This window comes from Heptranchias perlo, chromosome 18 (assembly GCF_035084215.1).
Source record: "Heptranchias perlo isolate sHepPer1 chromosome 18, sHepPer1.hap1, whole genome shotgun sequence".
Lineage (NCBI taxonomy): Eukaryota > Metazoa > Chordata > Chondrichthyes > Hexanchiformes > Hexanchidae > Heptranchias > Heptranchias perlo.
Genome location: NC_090342.1, coordinates 30,708,331 through 30,727,058, shown reverse-complemented (window position 1 = coordinate 30,727,058; position 18,728 = coordinate 30,708,331). Strand labels below are relative to the sequence as shown.

Sequence of the window (18,728 nt, the reverse complement as noted above, 5' to 3'; positions counted from 1 at the left end):
GATTGGGACTCTACTCATTGGAGTTCAGAAGAATGAGAGGCGATCTTATTGAAACATATAAGATTGTGAAGGGGCTTGATCGGGTGGATGCGGTAAGGATGTTCCCATGGATTGGTGAAACTAGAACTAGGGGGCATAATCTTAGAATAAGGGGCTGCTCTTTCAAAACTGAGATGAGGAGAAACTTCTTCACTCAGAGGGTAGTAGGTCTGTGGAATTTGCTGCCCCAGGAAGCTGTGGAAGCTACATCATTAAATAAATTTAAAACAGAAATAGACAGTTTCCTAGAAGTAAAGGGAACTAGGGGTTACGGTGAGCGGGCAGGAAATTGGACATGAATTTAGATTTGAGGTTAGGATCAGATCAGCCATGATCTTATTGAATGGCGGAGCAGGCTCGAGGGGCCGAGTGGCATACTCCTGCTCCTATTTCTTGTGTTCTTATGTTCTTAACCTTCTCTGCTGTAAGGAGAACAATCCCAACTTGTCCAATCTCTCCACATAATTGAAGTCCCTCATCCCTGGTACCATCCAGGTAAACCTCCTCTGTACCCTCTCCAAGGCCTTGACATCCTTCCTAAAGTGTGGTGTCCAGAATTGTACACAATATTCCAGCTGAGGCCTAAATTTAAATCTGAGATAGATAGCTTTTTGGCAACCAAAGGTATTAAGGGATATGGGCCAAAGGCAGGTATATGGTGTTAGATCACAGATCAGCCATGATCTTATCAAATGGCGGAGCAGGCACGAGGGGCTGAAAGGCGTACTCATGGTCCTATGTTCCTAACCAGTGATTTGTAAAGGTTTAGCATGGCTTCCTTGTTTTTGTATTCAGTGCCCCTATTTACGAAGCCAAGTATCCCAAACACTTTCTTAACTGCCTTATCACCTTACCCCGACACCTTCAAAGATTTGTGAATATGCACCCCCAGGTCCCTCTGCACTTGCACCTCCCTCAAAATAGTACCATTTAGATTATACTGCTTCTCCAAGTTGTTCCTCCCAAAGTGCATTACTTCACTCTTGTCTGCATCTGCCATCTTTCTGCCCATTTCGCCAGTCTGTCTATGTCCTCCTGAAGTCTACTATTATCCTGCTCACTATTTACTACATTGCCAAGTTTTGTATAATCTATGAACTTCAAAATTGTACTCCCATACCCAAGTCCAGGTCATTTTTATAGAACAAGAAAAGCAATGGTCCTAATACCGACTCCTGGGGGACCCTACTGCATACTTCTCTCCAGTTAGAAAAACATTCATTCACCACTACTCTCTGCCTCCTATCCCTTAGCTAATTACATACCCAAGTTACCACCATCCCTTTAATCCCATGTGCTTCTATTTTCCGAATAAGTCTGTTATGTGATACTTTATCAAATGCCTTTTGAAAGTCCATATATACAACATCTGCTGGACTACCTTCATCAACCCTCTCTGTTATTTCATCAAAGAACTCAATCAGGTTAGTTAGACACGATTTGCCTTTAACAAACCCGTACTGGCTGTCCCTTATTAACCCATGCTTCTCCTAGTGAGAATTAATTTTGTCCTTGACAATGATCTCTAGTAGTTTTCCCACCACTGGCGTTAGACTGACTGGCCTGTAGTTAACAGGTTTATCCCTCTCCCCTTTTTTGCACAGGGGTGTAAAATTTGCAGTTCTCTGGCACCACTCCCACATCCAAGGAAGATTGAAAGATTGTGGTCAGAGCTTCTGCTATCTCCACCGTTGCTTCCCTCAACAACCTAGGATGCATCCCATCCGGACCTGTTGACTTGTTAAGTCACATGCCCTGGAAATGGAATATAGCCGTATTCTGAACTGTAACTTGGGAACCAGCTTTCTTGTTTAAAGTTTTTACAGTGCTTTTGCTCAGGTATTAAAAATTAAGTAAGTACTAAAGTTGGTTCCCAGGAACGCAGCCATTGGTCTTTTCTAGGGGTCAGAATTCCTGTGGAGGCTGTCCTAGTTATTTAAATTGCTTATTTTTTTTTACCTGGAAGGTGTGGAGCTAATTCATGGAGGTGCACAGCCTTTGTTTTTCTTCACCTCATCCTCCTCCCAAAAATATTAGTAGCCCCCACCATCCCAACAGTAACACCTCAGACCTCCCTAATAGTTCCACATCTTACTCCCATCCGCTCAGATCCTAGACCCTTCTCTCAAAGCCCTCGCATTCTACTCCCCTCAATATTTCCACACGACGCAGCCACCCCCCAACCATTCCCGCATCCCACGACGCCAGTGGTTCCAGACTGCAGTAGTTTCACACCCATTCCCCAATGATCCAGTAGCCCAGCACTCCATCCTATACTCCCAAAAACCTCCATACACCTTCCAGACTCCCAATGCCCAACCGCTGCCCCATATCCCCACCTCTACTAGCACACCCAGAAACACCATTCTCTTCCCTCCAAACTTCACCATCTCAGTGCACCCACATCCAAACATCCCTTACCCACTACTTTTAGATCTTGGAGCTCCCTCCCAACACACTCACACCCTAACAATCTTCCGCTCCTTCCATATCCACCACTCCCCTCCCACTGTTCCCACACTCCTGGACCACCCTCTCAACACTCCAAAACAGCATAACCACCTCCCCCAGTACGTCTACACACCTCCGACCTACCTGCAGCCTGGAATATTTTCCCTATCATCTTCCTATGAATCCTAGACTATCGCTTTCTTCAAAAAGAGTAATATATAAAATAGCTAAACAAACATATAATAATGATCAAGACCATAATTTACAATTCCCACAAAAAAGTGGACATAATTACATAATGCGAACCTGAAGATATTGCTAACACCCCCATAATCCAAATCAGTGGTCCTTATATATTGTATAGTTAATACATAGTAATAGAGTAATGTTTTGGACAATTGGTCCATCTAGCCTATCCTTCTAAACCTCCCATCAAATTCCGCACTGTGATTCTAGAATTAATAGCCCTGTATCCACTTTACTAACTGGAATTTAGCCAACCCTTCTATTCCACCACTTCTGCTGGCAATCCATTGAACAATTCTGTCACCTTCCTACTAACTCAAATATTGCCTAATTTTTTTCTTTTCCTTTGACATCCTTAACTCTAAAATGTGTTCCATGGTCTTGAATCCTGCACCTGATCCAAGTACATTCCTGGATCCAATTTCTACATACCAGTGAAAATCTTATAAATCTCTGAGTCCCCTCTCACCTTCCTCTTCCATCCTCCCCAATTTCCTGGCTAGCCAGTCCTTCTCATAACTCAGCCCTCTTAGTTCAGGAATCAGCTTCATAGCCCTCCTCTGGACTCCCTCTAATAATTCCACATCTTTCCTATAATATGGAGATCAAAACTGAACACACTGTGGTCTCACCAAGGCCAGATACAACTTCAACATCAATTTCTTTGACTTGTAAGTCACAACACTAGCCATGCATCTCAACGTTTTATTTTCTTGACTCCCTGTAAACACTGAATCAGTGTTTTTAATGATCTATCCACCAAAATTCCCAGATCTCTTTCCTGGTCTGTTTGCTCGAACATGTTATCATTTAATGTGTACTCTGCATTCTCACTTCTTCTACCTAATCTCATGACTTTCATCTTCTCTACTTTGAATTCTATTTGCCACTTCTCTTCCCATTAACCTCATCTGCCAAGGCTCCTTTGGATTGTCACACATTGGTTAGCATCATTGGCTGCGACAGCCAATTTTGTCATCTGCAAACTTAGGCACCTTGGACAATATTCTGTCCTCGAAGTCAAGTTATAAATAACAACAGCCCCAACACTGACTCTGGGATTCCAGTGACAACCGGATTCCACTCTAATATCACCGCATGCACCACCATCCTTCACTGTCTGCCTTCCAGCCATACATTAACCCTTTTTAAATAAAAAAAAACATGTTGCTATATATCCAATGGGCACACACCTTGCGATCAATCTGTTATGTGGGGCAGTACCAAATGCATTCCTGGAATCCAGGTAGATAGCACACACTGCCCCATCCTTATTCACCAGATCTGTAACCACCTCAAAGAAATCCAGTAAATTGATCAGACACAACCTGCCCCCTCTGAACCCATGCTGGCTCTCTCTGATCAGGCCCTAATTATCCAGATGATCGCTTATGGTATCCTTCACCAAAATCTCAAATATTTTTCTCACAATCGAGGTAAGCCTCACAGCTCTGTAATTCCAGACTTCATCCCTTGCCCCTTTTTTAAAGATGGGGGTCACACTTGCTACTTTCCTACACATTAAGACCTTACTCGATTACAATAACATTTGGAAGTTGTCAATGGGGGCATTTGCAATTTCCCCAGCAAACTGCATTTTTTTAAGCAATAGAGTCAGTCATTTGGAATGAATGAAGTCCCCCGGCAATTGAAAGTATCTTAATTAACACTGGAGCCAAAATTTCTGAAACCCTTCACTGACCTTAAAAATCAAACTTTTTTTAAAAAAAAGAAAAAATTAGTGTTCTGACCTACAGATTGAAGAGCAATTAAAACCTGACTTCACACCGTGTTTACTTAACAACATTAGTAATCTTAAAAGAGCATAACTTCACCTTAGCAGAAGAATACTGCATTGCACATTAAATGGTATAAAATGTCTGTTCTTAAACATCATATCATATCTGACTTACTGTGAGTAAAGTTACTTGACCAAATAACAAGAAAACTGAGTGATCTCAGGCCATATTTAACTTATAGCAATGCGACATTCAGATCTTAAAGGGAAGTGCCTACTTAAACATGGCTCTGCCTTAGCAGCAGAATAATGCATGCTGCATTACATGGTATAAGACTCTTGTCTTTATAAAATATCGTGAGCAATGCCACAGGAAATCCACTAATGCATTAAATGAATAAAAAATGGTAATAGCGTGCATTTCCTATTCCTCACACTTCAGTCACACCTTTTTTTATTTGTCTCAAACTTTATTTATATATAAAAAAAATCAGGAATGAGCTAGAAGGAAACCTGCCATTATTTTTTTCAAAAAATAGAAACTGAACCAGTCAAATCGCTCAAAATATTTTTCCAAATGTTGATCTTCAGCCAACTCACACTTCACAGATAAAAAGGTTTAAAATAATGTTTGTAACATAGATACTTAAAATTAAATTTTTCATAAAATGTTTGAAGTTGCATGTACAATTATCTTGTGTCTTTAAATATCTTCATTATGGAGAGGTTTTTACTTGGAAGCCTCTCTGAAAAGCCTAGGGTTTGAGCCAATATTCATCCCACAGATATTACTGTCAGCTGAGGAGAGATTAAAATAAAAACTACACCTTTTGCTACAATTCCCAAAATGCTGCAGTCCCAGCGTGTGCACTGTGAAGAACCTCTCCGCACATGTCAGTGTGATTCTCAACTGATTGTGCAACAACTTGAAGGATGTCTTTCCTCAGTCTATAATAGTAATTGAGTTTGTTTTTCTAAATGGTTTGGGAAAAAATGTGCGTGAACTTCTTAAGCTTTTTTCAGGTAAGCTTTGACAGAGATACTATTTACAAGTGCTTAGTTTTACTTCAGAGAAAGGCTTATGAGACAGTTACAGCAGCTGCCTTTTTTGTTTATATTGAGAATTCAAAAATTATTGTTCACAGAACAGATTTATTTATGCAATGGTATCTCTAGCTATAGTGGGTAAGGGAAATGATAATTACTTGTTTTGCAGGAACCAATAAAAATACATTTGCTTCACTGTCTCTGGGCAGAACTTGAGTTTCTTACCAAGTCAAGATATCATAGAATCATAGAATCATAGAAGTTACAACATGGAAACAGGCCCTTCGGCCCAACATATCCATGTCGCCCAGTTTATACCACTAAGCTAGTCCCAATTTCCTGCCCTTGGCCCATATCCCTCTATACCCATCTTACCCATGTAACTGTCCAAATGCTTTTCAAAAGACAAAATTGTACCCGCCTCTACTACTGCCTCTGGCAGCTCGTTCCAGACACTCACCACCCTTGGAGTGAAAAAATTGCCCCTCTGGACCCTTTTGTATCTCTCCCCTCTCACCTTAAATCTATGCCCCCTCGTTACAGACTCCCCTACCTTTGGGAAAAGATTTTGACTATCTACCTTATCTATGCCCCTCATTATTTTATAGACTTCTATAAGATCACCCCTTAACCTCCTACTCTCCAGGGAAAAAAGTCCCAGTCTGTCTAACCTCTCCCTATAAGTCAAACCATCAAGTCCCGGTAGCATCCTAGTAAATCTTTTCTGCACTCTTTCTAGTTTAATAATATCCTTTCTATAATAGGGTGACCAGAACTGTACACAGTACTCCAAGTGTGGCCTCACCAATGCCCTGTACAACTTCAACAAGACATCCCAACTCCTGTATTCAATGTGCTGACCAATGAAACCAAGCATGCCGAATGCCTTCTTCACCACCCTATCCACCTGTGACTCCACTTTCAAGGAGCTATGAACCTGTACTCCCAGATCTCCTTGTTCTATAACTCTCCCCAACGCCCTACCATTAACGGAGTAAGTCCTGGCCCGATTCGATCTACCAAAATGCATCACCTCACATTTATCTAAATTAAACTCCATCTGCCATTCATCGGCCCACTGGCCCAATTTATCAAGATCCCGTTGCAATCCTAGATAACCTTCTTCATTGTCCACAATGCCACCAATCTTGGTGTCATCTGCAAACTTACTAACCATGCCTCCTAAATTCTCATCCAAATCATTAATATAAATAACAAATAACAGCGGACCCAGCTCCGATCCCTGAGGCACACCGCTGGACACAGGCATCCAGTTTGAAAAACAACCCTCTACAACCACCCTCTGTCTTCTGTCGTCAAGCCAATTTTGTATCCAATTGGCTACCTCACCTTGGATCCCATGAGATTTAACCTTATGTAACAACCTACCATGCGGTACCTTGTCAAAGGCTTTGCTGAAGTCCATGTAGACCACGTCTACTGCACAGCCCTCATCTATCTTCTGGGTTACCCCTTCAAAAAACTCAATCAAATTCGTGAGACATGATTTTCCTCTCACAAAACCATGCTGACTGTTCCTAATTAGTCCCTGCCTCTCCAAATGCCTGTAGATCCTGTCCCTCAGAATACCCTCTAACAACTTACCCACTACAGATGTCAGGCTCACCGGTCTGTAGTTCCCAGGCTTTTCCCTGCCACCCTTCTTAAACAAAGGCACAACATTTGCTACCCTCCAATCTTCAGGCACCTCACCTGTAGCGGTGGATGATTCAAATATCTCTGCTAGGGGACCCGCAATTTCCTCCCTAACCTCCCATAACGTCCTGGGATACATTTCATCAGGTCCCGGAGATTTATCTACCTTGATGCGCGTTAAGACTTCCAGCACCTCCCTCTCTGTAATATGTACACTCCTCAAGACATCACTATTTATTTCCCCAAGTTCCCTAACATCCATGCCTTTCTCAACTGTAAATACCGATGTGAAATATTCATTCAGGATCTCACCCATCTCTTGTGGTTCCGCACATAGATGACCTTGTTGATCCTTAAGAGGCCCTACTCTCTCCCTAGTTACTCTTTTGCCCTTTATGTATTTGTAGAAGCTCTTTGGATTCTCCTTTGCCTTATCTGCCAAAGCAATCTCATGTCCCCTTTTTGCCCTCCTGATTTCTCTCTTAACTCTACTCCGGCAATCTCTATACTCTTGAAGGGATCCACTTGATCCCAGCTGCCTATGCATGTCATATGCCTCCTTCTTCCTTTTGACTAGGGCCTCAATCTCCCGAGTCATCCAAGGTTCCCTACTTCTACCAGCCTTGCCCTTCACTTTATAAGGAATGTGCTTACCCTGAACCCTGGTTAACACACTTTTGAAAGCCTCCCACTTACCAGACATCCCTTTGCCTGCCAACAGACTCTCCCAATCAACTTCTGAAAGTTCCTGTCTAATACCATCAAAATTGGCCTTTCCCCAATTTAGAATTTTAACTTTTGGGCCAGACCTATCCTTCTCCATAGCTATCTTAAAACTAATGGAATTATGATCACTGGTCCCAAAGTGATCCCTCACTAACACTTCTGTCACCTGCCCTTCCTTATTTCCCAAGAGGAGGTCAAGTTTTGCCCCCTCTTTAGTCGGGCCATCCACATACTGAATGAGAAATTCCTCCTGAATACACTCAACAAATTTCTCTCCATCCAAGCCCCTAATGCTATGGCTGTCCCAGTCAATGTTGGGAAAGTTAAAGTCCCCTACTATTACCACCCTATTTTTTTTGCAGCTGTCTGTAATCTCCTTACATATTTGCTCCTCAATTTCCCGTTGACTATGCACTCCACTTTCACAAGTCAGCATCTCTTACCTCCAGAATAGTGTAACCTCTGGCTCACTGTGGGCAATACTACAGGAATTGTGCTAGCACATATTCCTGCACAGTTTGTCATAGATGCAAAACAATCTTTTTTTAAAAAAACGTGAAATAAAAGTGGGCATTTCATCCTGGGTTCAATTGAGCTGGAGAATGAAATTTGAAGGATATTTACTGCCCTCTAATTGACCTCAATAATTCAGAAGCAGCTACAAATACCTGAATTCCCAATGGGAGTATTTGAACAGTGGCCTTAAAGTGACAGCTCAGGTTAGCTGTTAAACATCACAATGATAATCCAGATCCCATACTATCCACACAAGAGTATATGTTAAAAAGATAAATTTGAAAACATATGTCTAATTTTGAGATACAGAAATGGTTAAAATATTTTATTTACTAATTACAGCATCAGGTGACTGTGAATGAACATCAAGGGCCCCGGATGGTTGGACCTGACAATAAACCAACTTATGCCGGGCCAGTGCATGGACCTTCTCTAGGCCCTAGACCCCCATCAGCGCCACCTGGAACAGTGAGTGCTCCACCTCAAGAAGGAAGTATGTACCCAAGCCAACCATTTCAGCCAGGATATACAGCACACCGCCTGGAGGGGCCAGTTCATCGCCCCAACTCTGATTTTCAGGCGAGGCATGTGTACAACCCATATGGTCATCCAAATGGACCGCGTCGTGGACCTCGTCATGTGTGGAATGGTAACAATGAAAGAACTTTAGGATCTGCTGCCAAAAATCCACTGGTTGGTCCAGGCCAAGCCCCACAGTCAGAGCATCACCCATTTCCCCAAATGGTGGACCCCAATCTAATGAGACCATCTGTGCCACTCAATCACTGGCCAGATCAGCCAGGTTGTCTACCTCATAATGGGCCTCCAGGCTATCCGAGACTTCCTAATTCACCTCAAACGCCTAACATACAGAGAATGCCTCCTCCTTTCCTGAGACCTCCACATCAAGGACTCCACATTGATTCTATGATGTCTAGTCCAGAGATGATTGCAATGCAGCAACTTTCTGCCCCTGTCTGTCCACCAGGGCATTCTTCACCTTATCTCTCTGGCCCTCATGCTCCAGCACCACTACAGCAGCATAGCGGAACCCAGCAGCATATTTCTAGCATGCAACCTCACAAACATGCATTGGAGGACAGTGCTGATTCATTGGGAACATCGCAGGATACTGAGATGCCAGAAAATATTGATGAAACTCAAGGTAACTGTACTTGTATGTCCAAGCTAAAATTGAGAAGACCAACCCTTGATTTTGTTTTTAAAAAAATCCTTTTTAATGGAGTTTATGGTTAGAAGTTAAATGTATATTTATTGTTTCCTCCCAGTCACTCTCCTCCCTCCCACACAAATCTTGTAAATTTATTTTCTTCTTTTGAACATCATTCCCCAAAGAAGATGGTGACTAGGGCCATTCATTCTCCACCTCACCCCTCTTCCAAACCCCAAACTCCTTCCTGGAAAGACTAAAATTGATAATCTAAATGTGGTGATATATGTTTCTCAATGTAATTTGTTTTTCTTTTGACAGAAATGGTGCTAATCAAAAATACGTCAACAGCAGGGGAGCAAAAACAGCAATACACAGATTCAGGGATTTCACCTCCAATTACCGAAAAGACCACACCACAGCTCTCTGAAGGTGACACCAAACAGAATTCAGCCAATTTTACTGAACCAGGGACAAGTGAGAGTCAAAGTAATGGGTTGGAATCCATCAAAATTGAGGAGGAAGAAACACAAAATATTAAATTGAAAGATATTAGCAGTCCAGTTGTAAAGACACAAAAAGAGCTGAACAAACAAATTCAAGATTCAAAAAAAGGGGCTCTAAAGAGCAGGGCAAAGAATAGTAAGAAAATCAGCAGCAGAGTAGGCAGAGAGAAAAAAGTTAAAAATCAAAATGAAGCTGAGGCCAAGGGCCAGAATGATAACCTGGTCAACCAAAGTGTCTCCAACTCCTTACACTACACTGAAACTTCAGACCAAATGGCTTCCACTAGTTCGCTGAACACAAATGAGGATTCTGTGAAAAATACCAACACTTTAGCGCAAGGCAAACAGGGAAAAAATAATGGAACTAATCCTGGGATGATGGGAATGATGACACACACACAGTATGGACATAACCCAGACTACTCGGTTGCAGGTCAGTATGGTATGGCTCGTGCTTGTAGACCTTTTGGAAGAGGCATGGGTGGACCCCAGCCATTTGCAAACCGGCAGACTTTTCCTAATCCAAATTTTTCTCAACAGTTGCCACCAGGGATCTACCCTGCATATCAGCACCAAGTCCAGTGTTATCCATATCATGCTTCCCAGCAGCAAATTCAATCCCCATACCACCAGTATCAACATCCTCATTATTACCCTTACCCTCAAGGACAAGGTTATCCAACAGAGGAATGGCCCCAGGCCCTATCACCCACAGGCCATCATCTCCAGCAATCTAGCCATTTGTCAGTACATAATGGGAATGGGAAAACAGCAGGGCCTGGCATCCCTTTGCAGAGTTCAGAAGGGTTATCTGACAGTCATGCATCAGCAAATGCTATGCAGGAAGGAATGAATGGAAACTCTAAAGAAAACAAAGACACAAGCCAGGGGACCAGCGATATGTCACATCCTATAAAAGATGAGAAATTGGATAAAGAACAAGAAAGACCTGAAAGTCCAAAGGAAATCCTGGATTTAGACAGTCATAATGCTGCTACTAAAAGACAGAGCGCACAGCCTCTAAGTGGACTGATATACAGGGTACCTGGAATGCATCCAGGCATCCAAGGTCCCCATGGTATTCTTTCACATTCATCTGCCTATGCAGCTCAGTCTCAGGCTTTTTTTAACACGAACCCTCATGTTACTCGGCGACCTCCTCACTCCATGTTGGGGGCTACGCGTCACCGTATCCCACCTCATCAGATAAATGGCCAGCCACAGGCCAGAATGCCTTTGTACAGTCGACCTGATGAAAGAATGGGCCAGTATCATAATATGATGCAGCAACAGGGAATTAGACCACCAGAAGATCCTTACAATATAAGAGGGTAAGACAAGTGACTTGCATGTTCTTTTTGTTTTTAAATGTGGGATTCCTTTTTTTTAAGGACTGAAATAAATGTAACAAAGCCTGGTCCCATTCAGCATGAAATGCTTTCAATTTTTAAATTGGCTTCTTAAAAAAATATTCTAACCAAGCACACAAATCAACGACATAACAGTTGGTCTTTTGCCTGGTCTTCCAAAAATTTTAAAATGTAACAAGGTGGGACTTGGGGCATCCTTTCCCAAAGATGCAATAATACTGACTTCTTCAAAACAAGTCTGAGATGCTTGTATTAGATTATACCTCTTAATACATATATTTGTATAAATAAAGTGCAAATGTAAAATTTATCACAGTAAGATTTTTATTTTTATGAAGTTCTACAAAATTTGAAATGTAACCTTTTTTTTAAAAAAAATGATCCCCAAACAGTGCTGGACCTTATCGTACCCGCAAGATGAGATCTAACAATGCTGTGTGTACGCAATATTCTTACGCAGTTGCTCTCATGAGGGGCTTAAGAAAATGAGGTAACAGGTAGGGGTTAAAATAAGACAAGGAGACCATATGCAGACTCAATAACTGTTGAGTGAGATTATATTGTATAGTGAAATTTTGTAATGAGCTGTTAGAACTGCAATGAAAAGTTTAATTTTTTTTTAAGAGTCTCAGCCACTTAGTGTAATTAAACAGCCTGGGGCTCCTAATTGAATGAAATTGTGAAGTTTAGCACCCTATTAAATTTAAACAGTGCTGGGGCAATTTTTACTACAAATTCATTTTGCCATTTAAAAAAGGTATTAAAACATTTTCCAATTGCCATATTCAGTAGTGATTTTTTTTACTCCATTCATACTCTGACGAGTGACTGTCTATTCGTGTTGAAACTCTTAATATTGCTGTTGGCAATTTTAAGATTTATAGTTCTGCATAAAAAAAATCTTTGTTTTGTACCCCCCATGCCTTTCATTAATGCTGCACCACACTACAGTTTGATATTTGTCAACCTGTACAGAACGTGCTTTGATTGGCAAAAGGTTTGCTCGACACTAGATTTGGGCAGCTGGGTGAGGGGAGAGACAGGAATCAGGACTAGGACAAACCAGTATTATCAATCGGTGGAGCTTGTTGGGCCAAATGGCCTGTTTCTGTGCTATAACATTCCGATTCTAAGTGCTTCGTTGCTGTGCTCCAGCACCATCCAAAATGATGAGTTCAGAGCAATAAACTTAGCAGTGCTGTGCTGCAGTAAGGGGGCAGAATGTTTTGAGGAGGACCTGATTCTCTGCTTTAGGTCAGCAGTCGCATTCTCAAGTTGTCATGTGAGAGCAAGATGAGCAGAGAACAGTATGCATGTGTGACAGTGAAGTGCAAAGTTGAAGGTAACTGGGAAAGATTTTTCTTTTCAAGATTCGTATCTGATCATGAATGACCATGAAGAGCCTGTTCAGACCCTCGTATGTGCTGAAATGGATGGTCTCATATAGAACAATGGTTGCAGTGGTTCATTTATATTCAGCATGTCTGGGTCGGTGAGGGGAAAATAAACCAAGGCTCCAGTTCCTGATCATCATCTAGTGACCTCTGCTGGAAATAACTCATGTGTAGATGTTGCACAAGAGGTTTGGTTGTGGTTTCCCTTCTCTTTCGTCTCCCCCACTCTACCTTTTCAGGTAGCTTGCTGGCACTTGTTCAGGCTCACGCATGAAGAATAGCCACTTGGGTGAGGTACAAGAAGGCTACCAGCAACTGTGTAACAGTAGAATGTAAATTTAAAAAGTCAACATTTTTCTACCCTACAGGGATGTGATGCTCCTCCTAAATCACGGCCACAAATCTCTCCCGAGCTATAAATTCCATTCTGTAATTAGTAAGTCCAAAGGAGACATTATTGACCACATTAATATTGTGGTTACATGGCACAAAGGAAGGGAGCATCAGAAGAAGGGCTGAGAAATTCATCCTCCATAAACTTTGGTTCTTTAGGAGAGAAAGGGAGCATGGGGAGGGGGGAAGAGAAAAGTAATTGTTTTGCTTCACCCTCCCAAATACCCTTCTGATTTCAAGGAGCAGAAAAGTATGGGACTGAGTTGGAGCTTAATAGAACATTAAGAGATCAAAATGAATGAACTGGACTGTCTGGTGGTGCAGAAGACTGGTGTATGACTTGATAGAATCCATCTTGTGTTGCTGCAATTGACCAGCTCTGAAAATGCTCAGACCAACTAAAGTGTCCTTTGAACTGCTGATGGTAAACCAGACCAAAGTGCTGTAGAAGTTAATAGATTTTGATCTATCTAAACTACTCAGGAATGCAATGATAAACATTATTTCGTTCTACCCTGCAATGTGTTGTATTAACAAAGCTAAATAACTGGGCTATTTGAAGTAGCAATTTTACAAGCTAATAAATCAAAAGAAACATTTACCTTTTTGATCATAGCCACTAAAAGCAGAACTCATCTGCTATGTTTTCTCACTAACTTATATTTGCCAAATCAAACCAGGGATGAAATATGAGCTCAGACCAATTACAAACTGTAACAAAGAAAGAGTCTCAATGTTGAGTTTTGCATGTGTCTCTTTTTGCCAGTTCTAAAGCCTTTATTCAAATTAAAATGGCTATTGGTTTCCTGATCGATGGCTTTGTAATTTCTGTTCACCCATCAAAGAATCTAATTTCTCAGTTTCATTAACACACCGTAAAGTAAAACAAGATGGTTATTTCCAGGAATTTTGAAAGAGCACATTTCAAAATAAGGAAATTAGATGACACATTGGGTTTGAATACTCTCTTTTCAGCAGTCCAGACTGCTGGGAGTAAAGTCCTGTGTATGTCTCTGGTTGCAAGGGTCCTGTATAAAATGCGTTTTCCTCATTTCAGTCTAGTTCCCAGTGGATGCAAGTCTTCACTACATCGTAAAACTCCCATAATTAGAAACTAATTGGCAATTTCACTCTGAGAGGCCATGGGGGTGGCTGAAGTGAGAAACTGAAATGGCGCGCTGGTGCAGCAGAGGTGCTTTTCAGGGGTTGGGATAGAGTAGAATGGAGCTTTATCCTATATCTAATGTATGCTGTACCTGCTGGGAGAGCTTGATGGGAAAATGTTCCACCACCAGTACCTTGATAGTGGTAAACATCCACCCAAAATCACATGTGGTAGTATTCAACCTTTTAGGCCAGGAAGGTCCTAGGTTGTGCTTCATTTGATCTTCACCAGGGTAACAGCGGAGAATTACAGTTAGCCTACATACCGGGATGGGGTTTGGAATCTAGATTCACCCATGGCTTTTGCTCGTGACATCCAGCAACATTCTGCTGGAAGTGCATGTGTTTAGATGCTAAGTGAGCACAGGATAAGACTCAGGCTCAGTTATGATGTACCTATGGTTGAACAGCCCATTAACACTCAATGCCCAGACTGTCATATGAAGAATGGTCACTGAAGTTCGATAGGACACCAAGCGGCAGCCTATGGCTCAGCATCAATCACCACCTTCAAGAGATGAATGGTAGGTGTGTGTGGTGGTGGGGGGGGGAGTGGAGAAATAGTGGAGGAAAGGAACGCAAGATTAGAAAGCCTGGAATGATAAAAAGCCATACCACCCATACAGACCACCCCTTCTGTAGACTACATACAATTTTCTACTCTATCATGGACTCTACTCCACCCATTTAATCTGAGGGATAGTTCTACGCAAAAACACTCTTAAACAGCATTCCAGAAAGTTCATCCATCTTCTCATCTCCACTGTTCAGTGCTGACTACCAACATTCCTTCTTTATCATGCATGTGAACTGTTCATGCTTTGCACGAGCAGCCAGCTGTCTCAGCTCCGTTCGCCCTGTTTGTGCGGAAAGCTCAAATGGGGGCTGAAAATGGTCAGCTTGTATTGCAGCTTCCAGCTCATGTTAGTGACCAGAAGACCCCTAAGCCTCCATTTAATGACTCTGCCAATAACACCGTGACATGCCAACTTGAGAACTTATTGAAACAGTCAGCAGTTCCTGTTGGTAACTGTAAAACTAGACTGGATCTCATGACACCTTACTGACCTGACAATTCTAGCCCCATCCTCCTGTAAAATGACAACAGTCCATGATCGATTGGAGGCAGTAGAATCAGTTCTGGGAGAATTGAGTGGCATTTTTTTTTGTCCTCCGATGGAAATATAATAAATGTAAGGAGTCGCACAACACCAGGTTATAGTCCAACAGCTTTATTTGAAATCACAAGCTTTCGGAGCTTTGCTCCTTCGTCAGGTGAAGTGAAGAGATGCATATAGGCACAGCATATATAGTCAGAGAACATTGCCTGGTGATTACAGATAATCTTTCCAACTGCCCTTTATCACACCTCGGCAGAGAGATAATCACAGCAATCAAAGGAGTGAATGGTGTTCAAACAGGTTAGGCAGGGAAACATTACATCCAAGAACACTGAGGTAGGGTCACAAGGGGTCAAATGTAGCAGATGCTGGGGTTTGTATTTAAAACAGGTAACTTTTTTTTGTTGGAAATCGCAGCAGGTCCAGCCGCATCTGTGTAGGGAGAACAGGCCAACTACGACTTGAATCTGGATGACTCTACGTCAGGTAGGGTTACATGTAGCGTGACATGAACCCAAGATCCCGGTTGAGGCCGTCCTCGTGGGTGCGGAACTTGGCTATCAATTTCTGCTCGACGATTTTGCGTTGTTGTGTGTCTCGAATGCCGCCTTGGAGAACGCTTACCCGAAGATCGGAGGCTGAATGTCCTTGACTGCTGAAGTGTTCCCCGACTGGGAGGGAACCCTCCTGCCTAGCGATTGTTGTGTGGTGTCTGTTCATCCGTTGTCGCAATGTCTGCATGGTCTCGCCAATGTACCATGCTCCGGGGCATCCTTTCCTGCAACGTATGAGGTAGACAACGCTGGCCGAGTCACAGGAGTATGAACCATGTACCTAGTGGGTGGTGTCCTCTCGTGTGATGTTGGTATCTGTGTCGATGATCTGGCATGTCTTGCAGAGGTTGCCGTGGCAGGGTTGTGTGGTGTCGTGGTTGCTGTTCTCCTGAAAGCTGGGTAATTTGCTGCGAACGATGGTCTGTTTGAGGTTAGGTGGCTGTTTGAAGGCGAGTAGTGGAGGCGTGGGGATGGCCTTCGCGAGGTGTTCGTCGTCATCGATGACGTGTTGAAGGCTGCGAAGAACATGGCGTAGTTTCTCCGCTCCGGGGAAGTACTGGACGATGAAGGGTACTCTGTTGGTTGTGTCCCGTGTTTGTCTTCTGAGGAGGTCTATGCGATTTTTCGCTGTGGCCCGTCGGAACTGTCGATCGACGAGTCGAGCGTCATATCCCGTTCTTACGAGGGTGTCTTTCAGCGTCTGTAGGTGTCCATCGCGTTCCTCTTCGTCTGAGCAGATCCTGTGTATTCGCAGAGCCTGTCCATAGGGGATGGCCTCTTTGACGTGGTTAGGGTGGAAGCTGGAGAAGTCAACGCCAGATTCAACAGCCGCACTCACAAGACAGTCCAGAATGTCACCCGAGCACAACGCGACGCCTTCGATGTTCTCAAGACCAACCGCAACATCGTCATCAAACCAGCGGACAAAGGAGGAGCCATCGTCATACAGAACAGAACGGACTATTGCAAAGAAGCATACCGACAACTGGACAACCAGGAACACTACAGACGGTTACCCACAGATCCAACCAAGGAACACACCCACCAGCTCAACAAACTGATCAAGACCTTCGATCCAGACCTTCAAAGCATCCTACGCGCTCTCATCCCACGTACTCCCCGCGTGGGAGACTTCGACTGCCTCCCAAAGATACACAAAGCCAACACACCCGGACGTCCTATCGTATCAGGCAACGGAACTCTGTGTGAGAACCTCTCTGGATACGTCGAGGGCATCCTGAAACCCATCGTACAGGGAATCCCCAGCTTCTGTCGCGACACTACAGACTTCCGACAAAAACTCAGCACCCACAGACCAGTTGAACCAGGAACACTCCTCACCACGATGGACATCTCGGCACTATACACCAGTATCCCCCACGATGACGGCATCACTGCGACAGCCTCAGTACTCAACACCAACAACAGCCAATTTCCAGACGCCATCCTAAAACTCATCCGCTTCATCCTGAATCACAATGTCTTCACCTTCGACAACTAGTTCTTTACCCAAACACACGGAATGGCCATGGGGATCAAATTCGCACCCCAATACACCAACATTTTCATGCACAAGTTCGAGCACAACTTCTTCACTGCACAGGACCTCCAACCAATGCCAACCAGATACATCGACGACATTTTCTTCCTATGGACCCACGGCGAAGATTCACTGAAGAGACTACACGATAACATCAACAAGTTCCATCCCACCATCAAACTCATCATGGACTACTCCTCAGAATCGGTTTCATTCTTGGATACACGAATCCCCATCAAAGACGGGCACCTCAGCACTTCACTCTACCGCAAGCCCACGGACAACCTCACGATGCTCCACTTCTCCAGCTTCCACCCTAACCACGTCAAAGAGGCCATCCCCTATGGACAGGCCCTGCGAATACACAGGATCTGCTCAGACGAGGAGGAACGCGATGGACACCTACAGACGCTGAAAGATACCCTCGTAAGAACGGGATATGACGCTCGACTCGTCGATCGACAGTTCCGACGGGCCACAGCGAAAAATCGCATAGACCTCCTCAGAAGACAAACACGGGACACAACTAACAGAGTACCCTTCATCGTCCAGTACTTCCCCGGAGCGGAGAAACTACGCCATGTTCTTCGCAGCCTTCAACGCATCATCGATGACGACGAACACCTCGCGAAGGCCATCCCCATGCCTCCACTACTCGCCTTCAAACAGCCACCTAACCTCAAACAGACCATCGTTCGCAGCAAATTACCCAGCTTTCAGGAGAACAGCGACCACGACATCACGCAACCCTGCCACGGCAACACATGCCAGATCATCGACACAGATACCACCATCACATGAGAGGACACCACCCACCAGGTACATGGTTCATACTCCTGTGACTCGGCCAACGTTGTCTACCTCATACGTTGCAGGAAAGGATGCCCCGGAGCATGGTACATCGGCGAGACCATGCAGACACTGCGACAACGGATGAACGGACACCGCACAACAATCGCTAGGCAGGAGGGTTCCCTCCCAGTCGGGGAACACTTCAGCAGTCAAGGACATTCAGCCTCCGATCTTCGGGTAAGCGTTCTCCAAGGCAGCCCTCGAGACACACGACAACGCAAAATCGTCGAGCAGAAATTGATAG

At 43.6% G+C, this 18,728-nt stretch overlaps 1 protein-coding gene across 1 annotated transcript in view; it reads left to right on the top strand.

The window, feature by feature from the left end:
* The window catches only part of cecr2 (CECR2 histone acetyl-lysine reader), a 142,945-nt gene that overhangs the window by 114,087 nt on the left and 10,130 nt on the right, over positions 1-18,728 (top strand). Inside the window, exons 16-17 of the mRNA XM_067999628.1 lie at positions 8,762-9,584; positions 9,912-11,427. Coding sequence (XP_067855729.1) covers positions 8,762-9,584; positions 9,912-11,427 — 2,339 coding nt within the window. The remainder of the gene's footprint in view (positions 1-8,761; positions 9,585-9,911; positions 11,428-18,728) is intronic.